This window comes from Stegastes partitus, unplaced genomic scaffold (assembly GCF_000690725.1).
Source record: "Stegastes partitus isolate 25-593 unplaced genomic scaffold, Stegastes_partitus-1.0.2 Scaffold500, whole genome shotgun sequence".
Taxonomy (NCBI): domain Eukaryota; kingdom Metazoa; phylum Chordata; class Actinopteri; family Pomacentridae; genus Stegastes; species Stegastes partitus.
This window is the reverse complement of record NW_007578231.1, coordinates 21373-47053: the sequence shown is the minus strand read 5'-3', so window position 1 is coordinate 47053 and position 25681 is coordinate 21373. Positions and strand designations below refer to the sequence as shown.

Below are 25681 nucleotides of genomic sequence, written 5' to 3'. Positions count from 1 at the left end.
CGATGCTAACCAGTGAGTCCCCATTTCAAACCAATGTACAGAAAAAACGGCAAAATGTAAAACTCTGGACTGCAGATAAAAGTCATATTACAACATCCATCCACAGTAGTTGCCACCTGAGAGGTATTACACCACCGATAGAAATGTTTTTGTGATTTCAGTCAGGATGTCTCATTACATTATTGATCAAGTTATCACACTATTGGGTCCTACGACATTTTCCATCAAGTTAGGTGCACATGTTTTTTTTACACCTTCAGTAACTTATTGCATTATTAGGTTCTACAATGATGTTTATTTTATTTAAATTAAATTATAAATACTCGTCACGTGTCACATACAGGTAGAACTTTATCACATTTTAACACGTTGCAACAAGAAAAGCAGAAAAAGTCTAATAAATAATATTCATGATGGCTGCATACCATTTAGTTTGGCCAGTTCCAGAGTCATTTCAGGGTTCTCATTTAACTCAATGGCATTTTACATTATAGTAGATGTAGTTTTATTTCGTGACATTCATTTTATTTATGTATTTTTATTAAATGTAAAGTAGCTGAGGTGTCTTTTTCAGCGAGGACGTGCTAACATGTTCTAGCAGGTTTAAATAATGACGTGAATAATGTCTAAATTCTCTGTAGCTGCTTTACTCTCAGGACCTGAATTATTCATAGCGACTCTTTATTACATTATTGATCAGGTTATTACATTTTTAGGTTTTTATTACATTTTCAATCAAGTTAAGTGCACGTTTTATTACATTTTAGTCGACTGTCGCTCCATTAGGTGCTACAATGCTGAATATTTTATTGAAATTGATTCATAAACGTATAACGTAACCTTCAAATAGAACGGGGTTATCCTTAGTGGGATTTGTGATGCCTGCTGTGACACGTTGAAGTATCTGATGTGAAAAATGTCTGCTGTGATTTAAGGTGAGGGCTATTTTATGTGGAACGTATCCATAATAATAATAATAATAATAATAATAATAATAATAATAATAATGATAAAAGAGAGCGGTAATGCAGTTTCACTTCATGACATTTATTATGTATCTTTAATAATGTAAAGTATCTTTTTCACCAAATTCACATTTGAACATGTCATAACACGTTTATAACAATGTTTTAAAAGGCTGAATTATTTGTAGCTGCTTTGCTTTCAGCCCCCAGATTATTTATCTTTATTACGTTATTGATCAACTTATTACATTATTGGGTTTTATTACATTTTCAATCAGGCTCATTGCAATTTTTTTTTGTATATTAATGGGCACTAAAAAATTTTTTTTTTACTAAATGTAGTTTCACTTCATGATATTTATTATGTTTTTTTTGTTTGTTTTTGCTTTTTAATTAAATATAAAGTAACTTAAGTGTCGTTTTCACTCAAGATATTCCAATTTGTCGTAACAAGGAGAATAATAAATTGAAAATTGGCTAAATTCCCTGGAGCTGATTTGCTTTCAGGGCTTGAATCCTCATCAGTCATGGTGACTGTTTATCACAATGTTGATCAAGTTATTGCATTATTGTATTTCATTACATTTTCATCCATTCATGAACCTACAATAATCATATATAACATTTAAATAGAACGGGTCATCTTGAATGTACTTTGTGACGCCTGTGTCTGTGAAATGTGAAAATGTGAAAACACTTAAAAAGGTTTTTAGAAACGTCTACTGTGTTTTAAGTTGCTAAAGTGCTGTTTTATATGAAAAATATATTCAGAATAAAAAATTTAAAAAGAGACCAGTAGTAATATTTTAGCTATTTCAGTTTCACTTATTGACATTTATTGTGTCGGGTTTTTTTTTTTTAATTAAATGTAAAATATCTTTTATACCAAAGACATTTAAACATGTTTTAGCAGGTTTAAGTAATAAAGTTAACAATGGCTGGATTACTTGTAGCTGCTGTGCGGCCAAACCTATTTATAGGGTGCTTATTACAATATTTGATCAGCTTATTTACATTATTTTATCACAATTTTGATCAAGTTCAGTGCAAATCTGATTACATTTTTAGTACAGTATTGGTTACTAATACAACAATTGTAGCAAATTTAGTTGCAGTTACTGTTATGAATTTTTTTTATTATTATTATTTATTTAAATGTAAAGTACCCTTTTCACCAAAGACATTGTTAACATGTTATAACATGATTAAATAAATATAATGGCTATTATGGAAATGTCTTTGTCACAGCAGGGATGAAAAATAAAATAAATAAGGGCTGAATTCCCTTCATAGTGACTCTTTATTTAGTGCTATTTTATGTGGAATCTGTCCATAATAATAATAATAATAATAATAATAATAATAATAATAATAATAATAATAATAATAATACTAAATATTTTTTATACATATGTAGTTTCACTTCATGACATTTATTTATTTATTTTTAGTTATTTATTTATTTTTAATTAAATGTAAAGTCTCGTTTTTACCACAGACATTTAAACATGTTCTAGCAGGTTTAAATAATACAGTTAATAATTGCTCTGGAGCTGTTTTGCTTTTAGGACTTGAATCTTCATCCGTCATGGGGACTGTTTATCACATTATTTATCAAACTATCACATTATTGAGGTTTATTATGGATTTTTTTTTTTTAACCAAACCAAGTTTTATTCCATGTGTAGTTAATGAATACATCAGTGGGTGTTACGCCTATAATAATAATAAACACGTGTGACCAGCAGATGGCGCCACTGACGCGCTGGTGGCCTGAACAGCGGCTCCGGTCCACAAAGAAGCAGCTTTGTTCAGGGACAGACATGTTCTCACTGACCTTTGTTTCTACTTCTACGTTTCCTTTACTTACGGCTCGGTTTGGCTGAACGACGACGGTTAGTTCAGATACACGTTTTATTTTCTCTTTAAAAAAAGAAATAATTAAAAAAAAATAATAAAAACGTCTAATTTAATTTAGCGCCATAGCGACAAACGTAACAGCGTCGCTTATATCACGATACAGATCAGCTTCAGGCGCGACATGAACGAGGACGAAGCCGTGAGCAGCTTCTGCAGACAGACGATCAGTCGTGTCCGAAATAAGCTCCTCCGGTCCGCTGAGGAGAACCGGAGGAGACAAAGCCCCCGAGCGGCCGGAGGCAGCGACGGGACGGGGAGCAGAGATCCGTCCGAGCCGCCTCCGGTTCCCACAGAACCGAGTCCGGTCCCCCTTCAGCTCATCGCGATGCTCAGGATCAAAACTCTGAAGGAGCGGATGAGGCGGGTTAGGAAACGTCCTCCTGTAACCATGTGGCTGTTATTAAGAGTTTAGAAAATAATAAAAGTGTGGCCATGTGTGTGTGTGTGTGTGTGTTTGGTGACAGGCTGCAGAGGTGGAGCTCCACGATCCCGAAGCCTGCAGCGCCTGCCAGCAGCAACAGGCTTCTCTGGCCTTGAAAACTTTTATCAGGAGAAAGAAGACACAACTGCAGTTCCAAACACTGACGGACAGACTAAACACACACACAGGAGAGAGTGAGTGACTTTCATCAGCTTTAGTGTCACTTATCCTGCCTGTATTCATGTCCGCTGGCCTGATCAGAACTCATGTCTGGTTCTGTCTCCATCGCAGGATTGGACACTTTTGAAGGGAGTTGGTGCAAAAAAAATCTCCCAAAGCCCACCGATGCCCCTCACTGGATTTGGGAGGAACTACTTAGTGAAGATATGCGGGTCACAGCAACCTGAGGTTGCCTTAGCAACCACTAAGGAACGTGGAGTTGCCCTGGCAACAGATGAAATGAGGGGTTACCCTGACAAAAACGCTACAGGAACTCATTTAGCAAGACCTCGCTGTCCTTTTTCAGACAGATAGCTGCAGACATGACGGGCACAGCATTAATACAGTGAAAGGGACAATGATGTGGTGGAGTCAAACATATTCCTGCCTCTTTATTTTCAAACACAGGCTAAACCCACCCATTTGCCCTGCTCGGCTACAGCTGTGTTTACGTTCACGCCGCCGCTAAATAACACAAACAAATGTCTAGCCTTTGTTTTCAGTATAAAAAAGAACGTGCTAACAAGGTTAGTACAAAACAGCAATTTATTTTTCTTATCACTGTATTAAAGTTAAACACGCAACACTATTCAAAGCAAAATGAGTCTGGCCTCCTCCTTTTTTTTTTTCCCTCCAGATTTGGTGGTCACTTGAACACTGTAAACATTAAAACAACATTTTGTTGTATTTTAGCTTCGCACTTGAACCCATTCGATTTTTATATTGGCACAAAAAATACACAACAGACAGCCGTGGCAGCAGGCATGCACTGCAAAAAAAACAAAAAGAAAGAAAGAAAACAAAACAAAAAGGAAGTACAGTAAAATATCTAAGGCAATAAACAATGACAACGGGGGGCAACATTATCTGGACAAATTTGCAATTATTGCAGTTACAATGTTTAGGGGCTAGTAAACTACTATGGAAGTCATACAGTTACATAGAAACACATCCAAAGCACTGAGAAACACAAACAACCAAATGACATGAACCAGATCCTCAGTCAGCTGTTGACAGGTTATGAACAAATTACTAAGACGATTTGTTTAGAGTGTGGAGAACGTCCTGAAAGCATGGACCTGTTATTTCAGTCATATGGAGAAATGTACATAGGACCAGTTGCCGTTAAAACGCTGCTGAAGGTGTGAGCGGGGGGTCTACTCATCTGGCTTCCTCTTGGGCTTCTTTGGGTTGCGGGAGCGGCTCTTGGCCTTGCATAATGGACAGATGGGAGCATTACGATGAATCTGCTGGTGGCAGGACAAGCAAGCCTGGAGAGAGAGAGAGTGGGGGTGGGGGGGAGGAATTTAGAGCAATCATTCACTGTCTTTTCCTGTTGTGTTGTACTGATACACAAGCAGTCCGGTAGCGTGTGGCTAAGCTTACTCTGGTATTAATTTAATGCGAGGCTAGTGCCTGGCGTAGCTTCCTTACCATTTTGTCCGTTTTTTTGGTGCAACTTGGAGCCAATTACATCTTGGAAATTCTGCGCTTTTTTGTATCGTTATGAAGGAAAATACCTCAAGTGCAGCCAAATTAACCGTAACTTGGATGTTCTACGACTTCCACTCGCTATTCCAAACTTAATTTTTCCCATCCCTGCCGCAGCTGCTCTCGGCAGAATCGATACCTTCATCGGCGGCGGCTGCTGTCTGAAGGTGGCCGTCTGGCGGGCGTCCTGCTTCCTGGACACCTGGAGCTGCTGTGCTGCGGCGGCGGCGGCAGCGAGGGATTCTGGGATGGCGGGCTCGTGCGGCTCCTTCTGCCACTCCGCTTTCTGCTTCTCAAAGTAACTGTTTGAAAGCAAAGAGAGGCAGAAACCTCGGCTAGCTGCGATTTCTTATCTAGAGCCTATGAATCACATCACAGTTGAGATTACCCCCATCTAGTCTGTGTATCAAGAGATGAGGAGCGGCAAAACCAAACACAAAAAAAAAAGAGGGGGGGGGAGAGACTTAAAATTGAAGAACATTATAGTCGAGCTAACACATCCTCTTTTTTTATGTACAACTCTCGGCAAAAGCACAGCCATTGTGGGATTGTTTGTCTGCATGCGTGCAAGTGTGTCAGTGTGTGTGGGCAGGGGAGGGCTGGGACAGAAATGTGGCCTTGGACTTTATGCCTGACTGGCCCATTTTCAAAAAAAAAAAGGAAAAAAAAAAAGTGATATCCCATTTCATTACGCTCTCTGGTTTCTCTCAAAATAAGCCTGTGATAGAGTTTTGAGCATTCACAGAACAAATTTAATGTGTTACATTTCTCCTGAACATGATCCACCAAAGGACATCTACAAGCATTAACACCGGCATTAAACCACGGTTAATACGACTGATATGGATTCTGTGCCGTTTTATGTTTTTATATTTCATTTTTTTTCATCTTTGTGCCGATATATCACGCTTACATAGTATCGGAACATGTCCCCCAGCTCCCCCCACCCACAGGCCTGTGAGGTGCGATTTAATTTTCTCCGAACCTCCTCCATCGCATCTTGCGTTACAATCACAGTTATTACTATTAAGTCCAATTACTTATATAAACATGCGACAGTCCCCCCAACAGATATCATCCTACAGCGACGAGTTGTGTCAAACTCCTAACCAACAACAGCGATAAGCCGCAACTTTGCAAGCGTCTCGTATTCGCAGACAACATCAAGGAGTTTGCCACCAAGAAGGGAAAGGAGAGACGACTACCACCTGGCTAGAAATGAACTCATCACCCAAGCTTCCACACAATACACAGCCAAACCGAGGAGCCAGCCTGCCAACAATGCTGCCAGCACACAGGGCAGCACTGGTTCAGCACTCTTCCTCACAATCAAAACTTCTCATTTTTTGAAGACAAAAAAATTTGTATTTCTGCGGCGAATAAAATATTCTCGAAAAAAAAAAAAAAAACACACAATTTGAAAAATTGAAAAATTAAATTCATTTTTTCATTCCCTTAAGTGCTCACAAGACGGAAAGTTTTCCTAAAAGTGAGCAGGAACATCATATTTTTTAGAGACATCTGGGGTTTTTTCTTGTGGCTCACAATGGGCCTTTGGGAGGAGACTACGCAAGACAGTGAGCACGATTAGACCGCATGAAATCTGCAGCTTTTCTGATATTTCTGCATACCTGATGAACAACATGACATTATTATGCTTTAGTAAATAGAGCTCTTGTTAACAAAACTGTTTTAAAAAATTACCCTTTTTCTTTTTTTTATAATTTTGGTGCTGGCTAAAATCTGTCTGTGGGGTGCCTGGAACCTCTGGGGGGCAAAAAAAAATAGATATGAATTTAACTTCTATAAAGGAAAAACCCTGGTAAAGCCTGTGAGTGAGGGACCAGATCAGTTACAATTTGGCAGAGTCATTACGAGCAAACTGAGTCGGTATTTTTATCCATAGGCTGGAAGAAAAACGATTCTCAGATGTAGTCCATCTTTCTACAACTGTCCTGGTATATAGAGAACGTGATGCTTGGTAGGGATCAACCGATTATCAGCCTGGCTAATTATTGTTATTGTTATTTTATATAAACCAATAATCCATCCATCCATCATCTATATACCGCCTAATCCTCAGTAGGGTCTATTCCAGCTGACAGGGCTACACTTAGAGACAGACAACCAAGCACACTCACATTCACACCTACGGACAATTCAGAATCACCAATTAACCTCAACATGTTTCTGGAGGAAGCCGGAGAACCCGGAGAGAACCCACGCTGCACAGGGAGAACATGCAAACTCCACACAGAAAGATCCCGAGTGTCCTCACCGGGACGCAAAACCGGCGACCTTCTTGCTGTGAGGCAACGGTGCTAAGCACCAAGCCACCTTGCAGCCTTTAACCAATAATGAATAAAGTAAATTAAATACTTTGGCTCTGATGCAGCCAGCTCTCGCTCTGTCTATAGGCTAAAACAATGCCCTACCCACGAACAACAGCCAATCAACTGAAAGCTACTGTTCCCCCAGACAATGACAGGCTAGCGCATTTACAGATCAGAGCTTTTTTCTAAGGTGAGGCAACAAATAATGCTGAAGTTGTAAGACCACCACCAGCATGCCCAGTTCCACCACTACACTGAAAATGCCAGAATAATTTCCTTGCAGGTGTCAGTGCAACCTTTACCTGTAAGGCTACCACTAGCAGCTTTGATGTGCCTGTTGGCCTGCAGCTAACGCTATCTGGACTAACCATAATGTTTGCCCAAAGTAAGATTTTGCAGTATTTAACTGGTGGTAAAGTCTCTGCAGCAGAGACACAATCTGTAAAAAACTGAGTCAGAAGCATAGCCATCATCTGATGTTAGTTACTTTCACGGTGGCTAAAGCTACGCCAAGAGCTAAAGGCTAAATTAGAAAGCAGCCACAAATTACCCCGAAACAGTCTCTAGAAAACAAAAACAAGAAATGGTTTAAGATTTCAGTGGGCCGGATATGTGACAGAACAGTGCATTTTAGCCTTGACAGATTTCTGGCAATTTCATAACTGTTTGTTTGTTATATCAGCATCAGACCTGGAAAAAAGAAAAAAAAAAACAAACGGAAACGAAAAAGAAAAACCCAACATATCGGTCGATTCCTCAGACTTAGCTGCTGGTCAGTGGCACTTTCACACGTTCCTACAAAGCAAAGTGTGCACGCTGAAATTAAGCAGGCCAAAGCTTCGCCTTGTGACACCCGCCGGTCTCCTGCTCCATAATCAGGACAAACCTCACTTTCATACTTTGAGACCATCAACTATGATTTGCTCTGTGTTCAGCTGTACAATCATCCACTGTTGATGGATGTTTGCGGTTTGTGCTGCTGGATTGTGTACTCGTCACATGTACCTCAAATGCTGCGGCTAACGGGAACTTGAGCTTACTCCTCAGCAGGATTTAGACAAGTTTCTGGACCGAGAGCATCTGGATAGCTGGAGGGGAAATAGGGATCTTGTGAACAGGCTAGCAGACTTTGTTTATCAAGATAATATCTATCAGACACTTCTTTTTTTAAATGTGAACATATTCCAAAGTCTTTCACAATACCACCAAGAACTTGTTTTTTTTAAAGACATTCCTAAATGTCCTTTTGACTTAGCTAGACATCTACAGCTGTTTCTCTGTTGCCCCCCTCCAACACAATGGAGTTGTGTTTGCATCTGAAGCATCAACTAGAATTCCAGCGTTGTCCGTCAACCACTCAAGCTTCAGTTTACATCCAGAAACAGAACCCGCCGATGAAATTCCACATGCTGCTGCTGTTGTTGTTATCTAGCATGTGGAGCACCTGCAGCATCTAAGGTACATGTGGTGTTTTCAGTTCAACACAAAAACTGGTGCTTTCTGAATTCTGGCATCAACTTGTTCCTGGGCTGGTAGTTTTTACGACAGTCCTACACAGAAGATCTACACAACGGAGATGCAATGACGAATTAATTAGCTTGCTACTATAAAAATAATCTGATTTCATGTTGGTATTTTTTGGTTTCTTTACTCCTCTGTGACGGTAAACTGATTATATGTGACATTATAGTTTCCATCTTGGGCTTTGGGAAAGCGTTACTGACACAACATTTCTGACATTTTCCATCAACTGATGGATTCATCAAGAAAATAACTGACAATTTAATCAAGGAAAATAATTGTCAGTGGCGACTCAGAAATACAATTACCGCAGTTTCAAAAGGGAGCGTTTGCAGTCGTGAATCTGATCGAATTGTTGTGAGAGGTCAAAGCGACCCTGTAAATCTGCCTGACCACCGACGACAACAAGAAAATTTACCGCTGAAGCGATACTCAGTCCCTCACAGCCAGACTGTGTCATATTTCCGCTCTCAAACGTACTAAACAACTTGTGATCCAATAAAGCTCTGTTCCACATTCCTTCCTCCTTCACAGCTTTGGTCACGCTACTTATCAAATTGTATAACTATCCCTGTGCTTTAATCAGTGGATCATTCTGCCCCAATTCATCAAACATTAGCTTTTGAGCTTTAGAAATTCTTGAAGAGAGGTGAGGTCATCTGCATGGGTTTCTTTGTTTGCTGTAGATTAATGTTTGAAATGCCATAACTTGAGAAGTAATGTAGTTGGAGTCCTGAAACTTTGTAGGCTCGTTTATGTGTACATCTGGTCTTCAATGGTGCAACCCTGATTTGATAGAACAACACAAACCAGACATATGATGGTGCAAATTTGGTCCAAAAAATGTCAATGTCTCTGTCTACTATGACATCCCAGCAACCACAAAACCTTCATTGATCACCTGAAGCAAAACCATGCAAAAAAAAATCACATACCCCACCCCTCTCTGTGAACTTCTTACACAAAAAGTTCCAGCACCTGTGAGCCAAAAATGTACACATTTCAACACATGCATGTGCAGAAAGAAGAAGTGGAGTGTTCTGGCACCCTGTAGCATCTCTCACTGTGCAGCAGAAATGGCAGCAAAAGCCTTACTCTGTGATTTATATCTGTGGCTGTCTGTGTTATAACGACTCTGCATTTATTTTCTGTTTAAGAAAAAAGTAAGAAACGTGTGGGCATTACAATTTGAAACAGTCACAAAACACTACAGTGGTGCTCTTCACTGTTGAAGCTTTATTTAGTAAAAATCATTTTCCCTGCAGCCTCACATGATACCATCCTGAGCTTCAACAAATCTGTGACTGTAGCTTCTTGAGTGCACCTCAGCTTTAAACACTTCAGATCCAAAAAGTGCATTAATCTAGATGTATATAAAACGCAACCATTGCTTTAATCGTACACTCTGGACATTTGAAGGTGTTATTAAAATATGCACAAACTCTTCCTCTTGTCTCATCCCAGGGACCTTTTCATTTCAAGTATTGACAGCCAAGCATTTCTAGCCCTCTTAGAATAAACCTGAGACATCTGATCTAGCATTTCCTGTCCTACTTTCCTCACTGATACATCCTCCCCTTTTTGAAATACAGCGCCCTGCGTTGGGTTGATCGCTGTGTGCTTAAGCCTGTCGACAACACATCAACCGAATTCCTCTTAACTTTTTTTTTTTTATTTTGTAGCCACCAGATTGCTGTCTGTCACCTGGTTTTGTCTGACTACCTCTAGGCTACCTGTGTGGAACATTAGTCCAACAGGTGATCTACTACCTTTCATTGCTTTAGTCTTTAGATATTAATAGCAAATTTCAAGTTTGAATTCTGTTGTTGCTGTATCACTCTTACACAGATGTTGTCATCAAAGTGTAGCTTGTTGCTGCTTGACTGTAGTTCATCAACGATATCGTACACTAAAGTATCCTGGAGCGGTTCTCTTAAAATGGGTGGAAAATTTGGGCGTGACCAAATTTCATCTTCGTCACTTGTTGCATGTGTTGTGCAACAAGACTTTGTTCTTAGATAATTTATTTTGCACAGATTACGTCTATCTTATCTGATTTTTCACTGGTGGTCACGCATAAACCAGAAGACCCTTGTTTATTTTGAGCTGTTCACAGGAAGCAATCTGAACTTTTTCATAATTGCTTCTAATTGCATTTCATCCTGTCACACTATGTTGATGCACGCTGAAATGTCACCTGTTACTGTAATTATTCTGTGAGGCATGCCAAATGACAATAATTACTCAATATTAATGCAGAGCGATAAATTGCATTTTCATTGCAACGCATAAGAAAAATAATGTTTTCTACACGTGCCATGCATTCATTCGGCTTATCAGATGAAAGTCCTATCTCGCGGTGAGCAACCCTCAGATGAACTGATATCAACTTAGGGGTGATGGCAAGGTGAGCAAGCACGATAGCTAAGGAAGTACAGGAGCTTAGAAGAAAAGATTTTAAAACAGAGAAAGGAAAAATATATTTTCATGTATTTTTGTTGTTTTGATTTTGGCAAAAAAGTAAAATGAGCAATGATTGTGGTGTGCTTAAGGGGCTCATGTGAACAAAACCCTTGATGTTCTAATCTGCAAGAAACCAGGCATAAAAGCTCATCTGTTAACAAGAAGAGTCTTAAGAGCATTGTCGACGACATGGTTGTAAATTCTCTCCGAACTCTATCAAACGACATCTGTTCAAAAGAATTTCCGTTGACCTTTCATGCACTTTGTGTGTGTGTGTCTGTTTGTGTGTGTGTGCGGATACTGACTCCAGGGACAGCTTCTCCTCTTCTTCGTTCAAGTTAGGGAGTCTGTGTAGACCTAGAGTCATCCTCAGGGCATCGACATGCTCCTTCAGTGGTTTGTACTCATCATGCAGGCGGCGAGTTGTCTCTAGCAGTTTATTTAGGTCATTCTCTGACTGCTTGATAGTGCTCTCCATCTGAAAGAACAAGGGGTTGATATTTGAGAAATAAATGCAATGTGCTCAGGATAAATTGTTCAAGGTGGCACCGAGACATAACATCTTTAACACTGAAAATAACTCAAAATAAAATGCATTCACTGCATCTTTATTATGCGTTGTTGGTGTAGCATTGCTATTCTCTGCGCTGTAGGGAAATTACACTCATCTGGCAGTGGAAATGCCATTTCAGCGGCATTTCCTCTACAGAGAGTGCTCATCTACGAGAGCAGCATCCACTCACCACGTTGATGTCTGCATGGATGAGACGCAGCTCCTCCACATGTGCCATCTTCTCTTGTAGGAGGAGATCCATCTCTTGTTTGTACTCTTTGAGGTGTTTCTCCTCAGACTCCAGAGCCTCAAACTCAATCTTCAGACGCGACTTGATTTTCTGCATCTGGATGGTCTTATTCCTGCAGACAAAGGACACAAGGTTGTCTCCGCTACTCCCTCCCAGACAAAAAAAATATATAAAAGTGGCAAATGTTTTATTCTGCAAACAAGCAGACCTAAGTAAACATTATTTTACATCTCTTTTAGACTATAAGATCTTTATACCTTAATAATAAACAGAATGACACATCCAATTAGTTCACTCAGGCCACAAATTGATTTATTGTGTTCATTAATTCATTAAATATACAATTATTATAGAGATTTCTTGCTGTAAGGAAGGCAACCAAGCACCTTTCTCCAACTCTTGTTATAGCAAGTTCATGACAGACGGCTAAGCTAAGGAGCTAGCTTACACACAGCAGTGATTAGCAGCGCACATCTGGCATTTTTGTTGTTTCACATCTGGAATGTTGCTGCATGTATGAACCAATTGTGCCCTTAAGCTACAAGTTTGTGTGTATTTATCTCTCGTTCAACCCGTCTGCCAACCCTTGTCTGAGACGTAAAACTAGAGTGGCACAAGCCCATTAATGACAGGATCCACAGCAGACGGGCTAATATTAGCTAGCTCAGTAACAAAAGCGCAGCCGCAGGGGCTTAATGCTCGGACAGCTAGCATTAGCTAAGGTGAGCTTTGTCAGTACACACATCTGGCGACCGTTAAATACATCCGGCTGTCGGGTCTTACCGTATTTCCAGGATGTTCTCCAGTTTGCACATTATTTCTTGCTCGTCCGCCATGGTTCAAGAGTGTCCTCGTCGTTCAGCCGGCCAGTCGGGTTACCCGCAAGGCCACGGTGCTCTCCTTGTTGATAAAAACACAATAGCCGGCGTGAGCGCGCACACGAGCACGCGTCCGCACAGTGAGACGGCGGCGACGTACAGACGAGCTGAACCCTGAGCCCCCCTCAGCTGCACAGCCCGGGACCAACTGGACCCTTCCTCTGAAACTGTGGGATGGAAACCACTGAACTACACACGGTCAGTAAGAGTGACTCCGGATGTGCTTGTGATAAGTCAAAATACCCCAAAGCACAACCAGAAGTCTGCATGATTGTCAGAGTGTCATGGCATGTTTAACTTTGCCTATCAGGTCTGGAGCAACTAGTGAAATTATTCTTGTTAGATCAAGTTAAAAATGGCAATAAAATGGCAACACCAAGAGGAGGAAATGACTCTGAAGTCATGCATTCAGATCAGGAAAATATGTTCAGAGTCATTTATCATTGTAAGTAATATGACTGATGCACTTTAAAGCAGTATTAGGTGAAACTACTTTACAGTGTGTATATATGTATATATGGTAAAGAAAGAAGAAAAAAAAAAGTGACCGACCAAGTATTAAATGTGTAATTAAGTTGTACATCAATCTGTGGAAATAACTTTTTTTTAATGCTTTAAAAATTCACTCACATGTAATAAATATAGAATAAAGTTTACCTTTTTGGATGTTGATAGATAGATAGATAGATAGATAGATAGATAGATAGATAGATAGATAGATAGATAGATAGATAGATGCTGTATTCTGCTGTGTCGTGTCCTCTGCCTATATTTTCGTGTAACATCTGTGATCTGCGAACATCTGTCCCCGGCAGAGCTCAGATCCTGTGGGACTTCAAGTTCCAGCAACTGGAACAGATGTGGGAGGTGATACAATAACATCACAATTATAACAAGAGCACTCTTGCTAAAATGTGTGTGCCTACATCTATATATTTATATGTATATGTATACACCGTAGATAGATAGATAGATAGATAGATAGATAGATAGATAGATAGATAGATAGATAGATAGATAGATAGATAGCTTTTGACATGTAAAATGTTGAAGTATTTAAGATTCTACACAGTCCCCAGGTCAGCAGTCAAATCAAATCAAGGCGAAGCATATTTTTTGCTTTGACCATGTCAACTCCTTTGTACAAAAGGTCAGATTTCCTTCAGTTGTATCCTTCCCTTGAAGGCCATGTTCAGATGACACTCAGGTGGATTTGATCTACTCATCAGAGGCTTATTCAAGTAAATCAACTTGCAGCCATTGTTCACCTGTTAGAAATATGGCTGTGCCCCAAGTTTCCAGCAGAACATTTCTCCCTAAGTACGTACCAGTGGAGCCAAGTCCATGACAATCAGCGCTCCTTGGCCTTGTTTGGTCTTGAAGTAGTTCTTCAAAGCTTCTGAGGTGTGTTTGGGCTCATTATGCTGCTGCAGTATGAACCCTTCCCCACAAAAAAATGCAAAATGCAAACCAGATGGAACATAACATGAGTCTAACAAATGGAGTGCTACTTCTCCTTGGTCAGGCTGGAGTCGATTCGGTGCAGGTACCCAACTCCAGACAAGGCAAAAGGTCCCTACAGTTGAATATTCTCACCACCGTGTTTTTGCTGTAGGTTTAATCCATTGCAATATCATTCCCTCTCCTGTCTGTCTCATTACATTCACCCCTCTGTTACTGCCCCTAATCTCAAACTTGGATGTGAAATGCTGCTATGCTTTAGCCCACCCAAAGTGTTTGGCCTCGTTTCCCCTCATGAGAGATGGTTCAGAGACACTGCTCATCCTCTGAGACCACTACTAGACAGCCTTGTGTTTATTTATTCTTTTTTTTTTTTCTGAAATAAATTCTGAATTTCTCATGATGTTGCTTTTCTATCAAGTGAGCGAGCAAGGATAGATGTAGATTGATCTTCTGATAGCGCGCTCGCTGCTCCTTCAGATATATTCAATCTAGCCATGATTTGATGCTGAGAAAGACCTCTTTTGCTCAGAATAACAATTTGACTTCTCGCACTTTCGCTGATCAAATCCCACCGAGTGTCATCTGAGCACTGCTTCGGTGGAAGAACACAACACAAGAGAGTCTGACAGTTGTGCAAAGGAGGTTAAAGTCAATTCCACAATTTATTTTATAGTTTGATTGCTGAACCAGGAAGCAAAATCATGTTTGTTTCACGTTTTAAAAATGTTTCTAAATCCTCAAACTTTATATACATGACATACAACGGAGTACATCGTAGAAATGCAAAGCAGAAATATTCACGAGAAGTACTTCTGAATCATACCACATAGAGTCCCTGGTGCATTTAGTTATGTATTCGTAGAGCAGATGATATTTACAATTATAATTTTAAGGTACCTATTTTAGACTAAGTGCCCTCGAAATCAAGGAAAAAGATAACGAATGAATACGCTGATTCAACATTTTTCCTTACTAATGTTTATTTCCAGGTGGTACAAATCAAACACTACTCCACCTAAAACCCCAGATAGCTATAAAATAATAGCGGCTCAATTTCTATAGATCAGTTCATACAGCAAGTGCACCTGAAAGTGCTTTAAATCAATAAGAGAATTTCAAGAAAAAGAAAAAATAAAATACAAAAATCCATAAACGTGTATGTCTGATATATGAAAAAAAAGACATAAACAGACAAAGAAAAGAATTAAGGTTTGTTTTCAAGCTTGACACAGAACGCATCTTAGGTCTACTCTGGGGAACATTTAAAGAGTCGATTTAGAAGATGTGAGGGGGCACAGCTAACCAACATGTCACAAAAAGAGTCAGGAGCTCGTCCATTGAGAGATTTAAGAAGCAAAGTCTTAAAATTGTACAATGAATGGGGTTCCATTGAAGAGCCTTTAAAACCTCCATGTTTAGTTTCGACGAGACGGTGCGCCGGTGGATTCTGGATCATCTAAAGTACGACATATGCTTTAAACATTAACTGAAAGGATTATTAGATTATAGAGGAATGCGCTGGCACCTTCATTCCCACTGGAACATGAGGTGCTGCTGACTTACTTTTGATTCGTTTCCCTCCACGAACAGGTCAGGGGTGCCAAAAGTCACATCTACGTCGTGGGTGATTGGTACACAGTCAAAAACCTAATCAATTTTTTTTTTTAAAAAAAGGTAGAAGTGTTCGCACAAGGTGAAGGCTGCCTCTTTAAAACGTGTGGGCCCGAGCTGCCGTTGGATTAACTAAGAAGTTCTTGGGAACAAAACAATGGCCCATTCTCACTCAGTATAATCCTTGTAGGTATTGCAAGCAGTTTCATATGACTCTGAAGAGAAAAAGGCTACTGCAGGCGCCTCTCTGAAGAAGTGTTTCGGCTACAGATTACAAAAATACAAATGTCAACTGTAAGTATTTATTGTTCATATGCTTATTTTTTTTACTGTCTTTTGTATATAGTTTAGATATTTAATTTGCAACTTGACTGCATTCTGTTAACCTGCTCTGTGAACGTATTAATCTGCAGCTCTTACATTCGGTTTGAAGTATTTCTTTTTTTTACTGCAGCACATATAAAGATATAATCCCCCCGCAGCAAAAAACGTTTCTAAATTGTTGCCTTGGTGTGCCTGGACTTATTGCAGTGTTGCTGAATTACCTATATAAACCAAACAATTGTAGTTTTAAGCTGTCTGTGCTTGTTTTCATAAATATTCATTGAAACACGGTGTTCAGCGAGGCTAACAACTACATTATTATTTGTGCTATTATTATTAAAATGGGCACTAATGGAAGCCGACTTTGTTTAATACGTCTTGGAAAGGTTTACGAGGAATGGAGCGAGCAGTTTCTTTCTCTGTGTTGCTTTTTTTTTTGTTCCTGTTCCACAAGTTGGTCTGTGAATATGTGCTGTGTATGGTGCCACTGTTTTTGACCCGTCATTAATACTTACACATCATGGAACGAACTCCATATTCTCAGTTAAGTCTAAAATGCACTGTGGGCTTCATTTTTTGATTGTAGTCCCCACCAACCTCTTGCGATTGGATGCTCCTGGTTGAACAGAAGAATGTAAGGAACACTCTCTTTTGGTCATTTTGCTGTGAAAAGAAACCAAGAAATGTCGCATTGTTTCAAAGAAGGATGTTATTGCAGAATTGCTCTTTTTATTTATTTTTTTTTTACTCCCAGTTGTTGCTCTGTATGCTCCTGCTTGATGCTTCTCCAGTGACACAGATGAACGAACAGCAGGGAGCTTTTCCTCCTGTATCTCAGTGTGAGTGTTTTCTCTGGCAGATAAATGTCCGAGTTACAACCATGGATGCGGAGCTGGAGTTTGCCATTCTGCCCAGCACAACTGGCAAACAGCTTTTTGACCAGGTACACTGTGCATTACAATCAGCAGGTGCTTTGTCAGACGAAAATGTGATTGCAATTTATATTTTGCCCGTGTGTTTAGATAGTGAAGACCATCGGGCTGAGGGAAACGTGGTTCTTTGGCCTGCAGTATCAGGACAGCAAAGGCTTCTCCACCTGGCTGAAGCTGAACAAGAGGGTGAGGTCGACTTTACATCCCTTGATGGCTTAACTTGATGTAAACATGGATGTGATTTTGCTCATGCTACTGTGTCTAATATGAGGCTAATTAGTGCATATTTATCCATTCGGGCGTCCCTCTGCTGTCGGCGGTCAATCCCAGGTGACAGCTCAAGACGTGAAGAAGGACAACCCTTTGTTGATCAAGTTCAGGGCCAAGTTCTACCCCGAGGACGTCGCCGACGAGCTGATCCAGGAGGCAACGCAGCGCCTCTTCTTCCTGCAGGTTGGAGATGAGTGTATTTACAGGAGAATCTCAATCAAAACAAAATGCTGAACCTGTTTTAACGAGCTGTGGGGGTTCCACGGTGACTCACATAAAGCCCCTGGTGGGTTTCCCATATGGGACTATGTGCACAGACACACACACACCTACAAAAAGAAGGTGCTCTGGTAAACATCACCGGGTTTCTCTCCCTGTGAGACACATTAACATCACGCAACATAGCATAACATCACAAAACATGCCAGACTCGTCTGTTGCAACAAGCATTTCTGCCTTCGTCCTCTGTTACAGGTGAAAGAAGGCATCCTAAATGATGATATATACTGTCCTCCTGAGACTGCGGTGCTTTTGGCCTCATACGCGGTTCAGGTCAAACATGGAGACTACAGGAAAGACTATCACGTACCGGGATACCTCACAAGAGAGAAGCTGCTGCCACAGAGGTAGAGCACCCTGTGCATATTAACCGAAGTTCACCTTATTTCCCGTTTCTGTCATCTGAATTCTAACTGGCGCGTCCTCTTTGCTGATGAAACCAGGGTTTTGGAGCAGCACAAGCTGAACAAGAGTCAGTGGGAGGAAAGAATCCAGGTGTGGCACCAAGAGCACAAAGGAATGCTGAGGTACTGTATAGTGTTGAAGCACTTTTTGCGAGGAAAATATTCTGCATTTCGTTAAACTTGTCTACGTGACAGAGAGGACGCGATGGTGGAGTACCTGAAGATAGCCCAGGATCTGGAGATGTACGGGGTCAACTATTTCAGCATCAAAAACAAGAAAGGGTCGGAGCTGTGGCTGGGAGTGGATGCGCTGGGGCTGAACATCTATGACAAAAAGGACAAGTAGGTCACAAATCAGGATCCTAGACTTCCTCCCCCCCTGACGACTCAGCTCTGTGCATTAACGTATTTAGATTTTTTTTTGCATGAAAATAATTCCCTATACCCTCAAGTGCCTTAGATGTAACTTTACACCATTTCCACTCACACTTGCTGCAGCTCGAGCACACCAGCTCATCTGTAACTCTGTTTAAACACTGTGAAACTACTCTGTGCAACAGTATAACAAGTTGTGATGTTGGAGTGATTTGATTGTGATCCAGAAATTGATTCTGAGGAAGGATAACGATGTGGAAAAGTCCCTGAAAGTCTGAATCCTTGAGCCTACCGTTAGCATATTGCATCTCTAAGGTGTAAATGCTTAGCTATCATGTTTATTTCACACTTCTGGCACATAAAAATCCTCATATGAACATGTTAAAAGATTTCACTGGAGGTGCTCTTTAAAATGTCCACGACAGATTTATTAGATTTGAAGTTTGCCATCTGTCAGTAGATTCACTGCATCTACTGGGAACATTAATATGATTTTATTTCTTTACAAACATTCATAGTCCCAAGGCAATCATTCCAATAACTTTGGAGTTTCTTTTTTTTCAGGCATCACTATGGGTTTGACATTTCTGAGATGTCTCATCAATTATTGTTTCTCCAATATTCCCACTCATAACCTCCGCTCTGTGCTTTTGGTCCTCGTTCTTCTTAGCAAATGCTATCATGTCAACATTCTAAACTGAAAACGCTGAACATCTTGTTGCCACTGTGAGCAATGTTTGCATGCTGATGTTAGTATTTAGTTCCAAGCACAGCTGTCTCACCAAGCTGCTGACCTGCTAGAGGCTCCCAGTCTAGTTATTTTGTATTTTCAACGCATTAACATCTGTTAAATTCACCACAAATCATGCTATAATGTTCAATTATATGCATATTTAACAGGATGACCCCAAAGATTGGATTCCCCTGGAGTGAGATAAGAAATATTTCCTTCAATGACAAGAAGTTCCTCATCAAGCCAATTGACAAGAAAGCTCCGGTATGTATGTATGTCACGTCGTATTAAAGGGCAGCTTATTTTGTGGGAAGTTTGCTTTTTTTTTTCCACAAGTCAGACAAACAGAATGGCTTTTTGTGCAGCTTGATGGTATGTTGAACAAAGAGCTTTTCTTAGCTTAACTCAATTCATGGATGCTTGTGGAAGGGATTAAATAGCTGTTCATTCTCCACTTTTTAGAGTACTCATTATCTTAGCATTAGCAGTTGTTATGAAAACATTTTCACAACTAAGATCCTACAAATGCGTCTTGAGAGATATGCCTATTCATATTTATTCCCGGTGGCTGTAAACAGGAGGTGTGAGAGAATCCCATTTTTTTTTTTTTTTGTAACTGCTGAAAATTTTGCAAATGCATAAATTACATCGAGTAGTGTAATGAGAGCAGCTGCTACTTGATCTCATTTACAAACATGAGTTTAGCCTCTCAGTCCAACTTGCCTTCTGACTGCATGCACAGATTTAAGGAAGGCATCCAAGAGTTTAGAAAAATTAATGAAATCCTCAGAAACAAAACTATCATTTTGTGTTTTTTAAACCGATGCTTAGCTACGGAACAGATCTGATGTGCCAATGGCGCATCATAAATCAGCCCATGGGCAATCGCTGATGGCTGATTTTTTGTTTGCTGTAGGACTTTGTTTTCTACGTACCTCGTCTTCGCATCAACAAACGCATCCTGGCGCTGTGCATGGGGAATCATGACCTGTACATGCGCAGACGTAAACCTGACACCATCGAGGTGCAGCAAATGAAGGCCCAAGCCAGGGAGGAGAAGAACAAGAGGCAAATGGAGAGGTAAGGGAATAATGAAGGCTTTTTTTTTTTTTTTTTTTTTTACAGTTTACAATGTGTTCTCTCTGCTTTAAGAAAGAACTGTCAGGAGTTTTTTAGTTTTTCTCAGATGTGTATTTATGCACAATTCTCCTGTCAGGGCTCTGCTCGAGAGTGAGAAAAAAAAGCGAGAAAATGCTGAGAAGGAAACAGAGAAGATTGCTCGTGAGACCATGGAGCTCATGGAGAGATTGAGACAGATTGAAGAACAGACAAAGAGAGCTCAAGATGGTCTGACAACTTTCTGAATACAAATGTTTCTTAACTTCAGCTTTATTTTCTCTGTTAAATAACGTTTAAAAAATGGCTTGATGTATTAAGAACATTTTGGATTTCTGGATTACTGTAAAGCTCATCCTATGTCGGCGTGTTTGGGTGCGTTGGACGGATGTGTGTTGGGTGTTTTTGTGCACACGTATGTGTTTCTTTCAGAGCTGGAGGAGCAGACCCGTAGGGCGCTCGAGTTAGAGAAGGAGCGAACAATTGCTCAGGAGGAGGCAGAGCGCCTGGACAAGGACCGTAGAGCTGCAGTGGAGGCTAAAGCAGCCCTGCTACACCAATCTGAAACCCAGATCAGGAACCAGGAAAGCCTGGTACTCATGCACGACGCGTTTTCATTTTCATTCATTTTCAGTTGAATAGAATAAATTACACGAGCGGATTTTGTTCAAAAGCACTGAAAATCTCGATGAGACAAATTATATTATTCCTTGGGCAAGGACTCACTGATCAAGTCCTCAAAACTAGAAACAACTCAGTTCAGTTACGTTATTATTTTGCTAGATTTTAGACAATCCTACTTGATAGTATGTTCCCTTTATCAGAGAAAAAAAATATTTACATCAGCAGCTTCAGTCAAAAGACATGAAACTGCACCATGGAACTGCATATAAACATATATTGTACGTGCACACACAGACACACACACACACACACACACTTATTCTCTCTGGCACACTTGCACCTGCACACACAGAGCACAATGACCTTAGATCAGGAGCACTTCTAACTCCCTTTCCATTTGTGTTCATGATTGTATAGGCCACTGAGCTGGCAGATCTTACCTCTAAGATCTCCCAGCTGGAAGACGCCAAGAAGAAAAAGGACGAAGAGGCTAAAAGATGGCAGAAAAGGGTAAATGAAAGAACCACGACAAAGAGAGATAAAGGATGAATCAAACATGAGAACAGAGGGATGGACGTCTGACACCAGACGTGGTTAAAATAGAAGCATCAATCAAAAACAAGTACATTTTGTCTGAATTTTATCCATGTCACTGCATTAGCACAGACAGTGGAGCAGACCTCAGCACTGGGGGGCTATTGTTGGCTAAAGCAAAACAGGTAAATTCAAATTTGAACAAAGGTTTACGGAAAATGTGTACAAACCAAACCAGCGTAAAAAATACAGAGTGCAATGTTAAACTTGCACATAATCTCCACAGTAGTGCTGCTCATGCTGCTCTTATATCTGCTTTAACAATGTGTGTGTGTTGCAAGGCTTAGAAATCACCATTTGTTGAACATATTGGTAAAAAAGTAAATTAATTTATTTCAGTGTTGTGGTACAGATATTTATACATATTTTTTTAAGTGGACTGTGCCATGTTTCAAACTGCAAATGATCACATTTGTGGGAGCAGATTTACGAGGCTACTTGAGCTCACTCCGAGTTCTGTGTGTTGACAGGCGATGATGGTAGAAACGGATCTGGAGCGAACCAAAGAGGAGCTGAAGACTAAACTGATGGGCGTCCACATCCAGGACACGGTCCACACTCACATGCACGACCACGATGAGACGGACGAGAGCAGCGCGGAGGCCAGCGCTGAGCTGACTTCTCCAGGCATGGTCCGAGATCGCAGCGAGGAGGAGAGAGTCACGGAGGCCCAGAAGAACCAGAGACTGCAGAAAAACCTCAAGGTAAGCTTAGGTGGCGGTAGTCTAATGTCCTCTTGAACACCTGGGTCATGTTCAGACAGAGGTTAGCAGTCTCCGAGCTTATCCTGGAGCCTTGAACACAATTTACTATATATTTTTGAGTTGAAAAGCTTTACATGCTGTGAATAATGTTAAGTAAATTGAAAACTACTCCAATTCTAAGAGTTCTGTGCCAGTAAGAGAATGGGCATTTCTTCTTCTAATGTTCAAAAGATAGTCGATCATTGCCCAGAGTACAACAAAATGCGGTCTATGCATATCAGAGCACACTGGAGCAACCTTGTAGCAGATTAGGGTAAAGGGCCTTGCTAAAGGGGTGCTGAGGCTCGAATCTCCGACCTTCTGATCAGAAGCCCAAAGCCTTAACCCCTGAGCCACCACCAGCACCAACCAAAGCTAATACAGTTTCAGATCCATGACTTTATGGATGGTAATGGCAGTTATTTGCTCATCAGTCGGTCCAAACAAATTAAAGCAAAAATCTGAACCCCTGATCCACACAGTAAGGACATCCAGGGGCTTTGTTGTGCAACCATAGGAGTGGGTCCACTTGACCCCGCAGAGGGAAGGGTCGCAGCACATCAATACAAAGTTGTACCTTTATGCTATGATAAAACAGTCCTACCCTGGTGCCAGTGCTGTCTTCCTGCATGTCGATGACCCCGTCCGTAGGGCACGAGGGGTCACTGAAAGGTTTGAGTTCTATAAAAACGATGTGAATCATTTGCTATGGCCTTTCGCAGTCAATAGATCTAAGCCAGCTGAAGACCTATAGGAGCTTTCGAACAATTTTGTGCTTTTACTATCATCAAAGCACCAAATGAGGGAGCATCTTTTGGGGGAAAAAAAATGGTGTTCGTCCCTCCAGTAGAGTTTCCAGAGACTTGGAGCATCAATGCCAAAGAGCACTGAAGCTGTTCTGTCATCACATGGTGGAATAACACCCTATTGAGACACTTTATGTTGGCTTTCCTTCAATTTGTCACCCATTTGTATGTATCAACAATTGCCGGATGGCTTGCCACAATTGTTATTAGCATGGTAGCACGTCGCTAAAAGCACTGCCGCTGTGAGTGCAAGTCCAGCCTTACAGGGCCTTGTTTTATTTCAATAAAATGTGGCCTAACGCTTTCTGTCTTCATTGTGTTTTGAAAGGTAATTACTGAAAAAGTGGTTTCATTTCTAATATATGTAGGCTGAGTGAGAGCCAGCGTATGTGGCTGAGTGACCTTTGTCTTACGATCTGGTTGCTACGTCCTTGTTCCATCGCCTGCAGTCTGTAATCTGAAAACCACATTTCTGCTGCTTTCGTTTCAACGTGTCTTGTTACATTTTCCGAGCCATTTGTTGACATAGTCATATAGAGGATTTGGTTTTTCTGTAAAGATGGCAGCCTAATTAGCTCCAAAATTATGTTTCACCAGAACTAAGTGCACTTTGCATAATTAAACATTGTTACATTGGTACATTATCATTCTTTTGGTTCCATTCAAGTTGCAAATCTCGTCCTCGGTCTCTATCTCAGAGCCAAAACCAGATGTGATGCTGTACAGACGTTTCAGCACAAAAATGGACATAATAACTATGGACAATGGAGTGTTTTCAGATGGGATTGAGGGGAGTATAGGGGAGAGGGGTAAGGCTTCTGAATAGTCTCCCAGTCTCAGGTAAGAGGATTGTATTCACTGTGTGTTTGTGTTCTCTTTCAGTTCCTGAGCACTGAGCTGGCTGCAGCCGTAGACGAGAGCAAAAAGACCCCCAATGACCTGATCCATGCTGAGAATGTGAAGGCGGGCCGCGACAAATACAAGACCCTGCGTCAGATTCGTCAGGGCAACACTAAACAACGCATTGATGAATTTGAGTCCATGTGAGAGAGAGTCCACGCTCGGCCCCGCGCTAGATGATGGATTGGACACATTTAGAGATTTTAGGAAAGCGCAGATTATCGCATAACTAGTAAATTAACTTAACACCTAACTGTTTGAATGTGACAACAAATGATATTGTGCTCTGATGTCTCTAAAGTTTATGATTTTCATTTCATTAGTAAACAAGTCACCGCTGAGAAAAAGAAAACTGTCCTTGGAAATACATTTTTAATTTCACAAAAACAAAAACCAAACACTCCCAGTCTAGTCTAGTGTTGCAAACAAATAATACTAATTATCATCATTGCTCTTTTTTTTTTTTGTTTTTATTAAAATAAAATAAAAAAAGGGTTGTCAATCTGATTAGACACAATTGCAATTTCAATATGCCATATGGAAGACTTTATCAATGTTGATTAATTGAAGCAATGACATTTAAGGCAATTGTTATTATTCCAACTAGATGTGAAATTCTCTATTCTTTATCTCGGAAATAAAAAAAAAACCACAAAAACACAATCGGTCTGCTGTGGGTGCGTCAGGTTCCATATGAATGAATAAGCATCACCTTCAGTGCGCTTTATGAGGCAGTCTGCTCCCAGTTATCACTTTCTGATGCACGCCTGTTTATCTAATATAGATAAACAGAAACGCTACATTGCCGCTGGTTTATTCTGTAATCCGCAACTTCATCTCAAATCACTGCACTTCTGCTGTGTTTCTTCACATGAAGGTATCTAGAATCAACCCCTCACTCTTCAGCCAGCACGTCTTCTTTATTAGATTTTCTTTTTAACAGAAGGAAATATGTGAAAGATGATAGAAATTTGATTGATTTTGTTTAGATTGTTCCAGGTTTTTGTAGTTTGTAGACTTTCACTGTGTCATTCTCTTGTTGCTGATTTATCACGTGCTTTTCGAAAACGGACACGTTAAAATATAGCCGTAGATTACAGGGTTGGGAGGATGGAAAAGATACGTCCATCTTAATGCCGAGGTAGACAAATAATAAATGTACAAAAAAAAACTACACAAAGATTATGTACAGTGTATGTACAATATTGATGGTGCAGAAGGATGAAATTCCATTCATCTTTAGTTCAGGGGTTCATAAATTAATTTAAAATGATTTGTCATTGATGTGAAGAGGTGCCAAATGCACATTTAAAGAGGTAACTGCCCCCAAACAAAAGACAAAAGACGACAGAGGAGTAAATCATGTCTTTATGTGTGCTGAATCAGGAGGGATAGTATTATATATACTGCATCATATTCCATTATATTTCATATTGTGTGGTGTTTCCTTCACATAAATACATTTCCATTATAAACAGATACAGAAAAGGAA

The 25681-nt window shown here is 40.3% G+C and overlaps 3 protein-coding genes across 7 annotated transcripts; 2 read left to right on the top strand and 1 right to left on the bottom strand.

The window, feature by feature from the left end:
- The first annotated feature begins 2765 nt into the window (after positions 1–2765).
- On the top strand, positions 2766–4306 carry LOC103361370 (uncharacterized protein C8orf48). 3 transcript variants are annotated; one of them, XM_008287433.1, is made up of 4 exons: positions 2766–2860; positions 2994–3249; positions 3350–3500; positions 3598–4306. In XM_008287433.1, exons 2-4 carry the CDS (start codon positions 3007–3009, stop codon positions 3711–3713), a joined length of 510 nt encoding a protein of 169 aa, XP_008285655.1. In that variant the 5' UTR covers positions 2766–2860; positions 2994–3006; the 3' UTR covers positions 3714–4306. The 3 variants fall into 3 exon arrangements, with proteins under 3 accessions (XP_008285655.1, XP_008285653.1, XP_008285652.1); XM_008287431.1 differs by having other exon boundaries at positions 2989–3249; XM_008287430.1 differs by having other exon boundaries at positions 2766–3249.
- zc4h2 (zinc finger, C4H2 domain containing) lies at positions 4054–13093 on the bottom strand. The gene is made up of 5 exons (XM_008287434.1): positions 12920–13093; positions 12077–12248; positions 11639–11811; positions 5156–5318; positions 4054–4796 (listed from the first exon to the last, which is right to left on the bottom strand). Exons 1-5 carry the CDS (start codon positions 12970–12972, stop codon positions 4683–4685), a joined length of 675 nt encoding a protein of 224 aa, XP_008285656.1. The 5' UTR covers positions 12973–13093; the 3' UTR covers positions 4054–4682.
- A 3281-nt stretch (positions 13094–16374) lies between these two features.
- Positions 16375–24795, top strand: LOC103361369 (moesin-like). Of its 3 annotated transcripts, XM_008287428.1 has the most exons (14): positions 16375–16383; positions 17273–17356; positions 17436–17531; positions 17676–17798; positions 18090–18241; positions 18338–18421; positions 18494–18640; positions 19574–19670; positions 20323–20486; positions 20623–20753; positions 20955–21115; positions 21564–21656; positions 22211–22444; positions 24172–24795. In XM_008287428.1, exons 1-14 carry the CDS (start codon positions 16375–16377, stop codon positions 24334–24336), a joined length of 1740 nt encoding a protein of 579 aa, XP_008285650.1. In that variant the 3' UTR covers positions 24337–24795. The 3 variants fall into 3 exon arrangements, with proteins under 3 accessions (XP_008285650.1, XP_008285649.1, XP_008285651.1); XM_008287427.1 differs by lacking the exon at positions 16375–16383 and having other exon boundaries at positions 17211–17356; XM_008287429.1 differs by lacking the exons at positions 16375–16383; positions 17436–17531; positions 17676–17798; positions 18090–18241 and having other exon boundaries at positions 17298–17356.
- The last annotated feature ends 886 nt before the right edge of the window (positions 24796–25681 follow it).

Bases quoted from the DNA above. Each gene is read 5' to 3' on its own strand.
- LOC103361370 (XM_008287433.1), top strand. From the start codon at position 3,007: ATGAACGAGGACGAAGCCGTGAGCAGCTTCTGCAGACAGACGATCAGT. The intron at 3,250-3,349 runs GTTAGGAAACGT...GTTTGGTGACAG, and splicing joins TGAAGGAGCGGATGAGGCGG to GCTGCAGAGGTGGAGCTCCA. The intron at 3,501-3,597 runs GTGAGTGACTTT...TCTCCATCGCAG, and splicing joins AAACACACACACAGGAGAGA to GATTGGACACTTTTGAAGGG.
- zc4h2 (XM_008287434.1), bottom strand. From the start codon at position 12,972: ATGGCGGACGAGCAAGAAATAATGTGCAAACTGGAGAACATCCTGGAA. The intron at 12,249-12,919 runs GTAAGACCCGAC...CTTTGTCTGCAG, and splicing joins GAGAACATCCTGGAAATACG to GAATAAGACCATCCAGATGC. The intron at 5,319-11,638 runs GTCAGTATCCGC...GCTTTCAAACAG, and splicing joins GAGGAGAAGCTGTCCCTGGA to TTACTTTGAGAAGCAGAAAG.
- LOC103361369 (XM_008287427.1), top strand. From the start codon at position 17,213: ATGAACGAACAGCAGGGAGCTTTTCCTCCTGTATCTCAGTGTGAGTGT. The intron at 17,799-18,089 runs GTTGGAGATGAG...CCTCTGTTACAG, and splicing joins AGCGCCTCTTCTTCCTGCAG to GTGAAAGAAGGCATCCTAAA. The intron at 20,487-20,622 runs GTAAGGGAATAA...TTCTCCTGTCAG, and splicing joins AACAAGAGGCAAATGGAGAG to GGCTCTGCTCGAGAGTGAGA.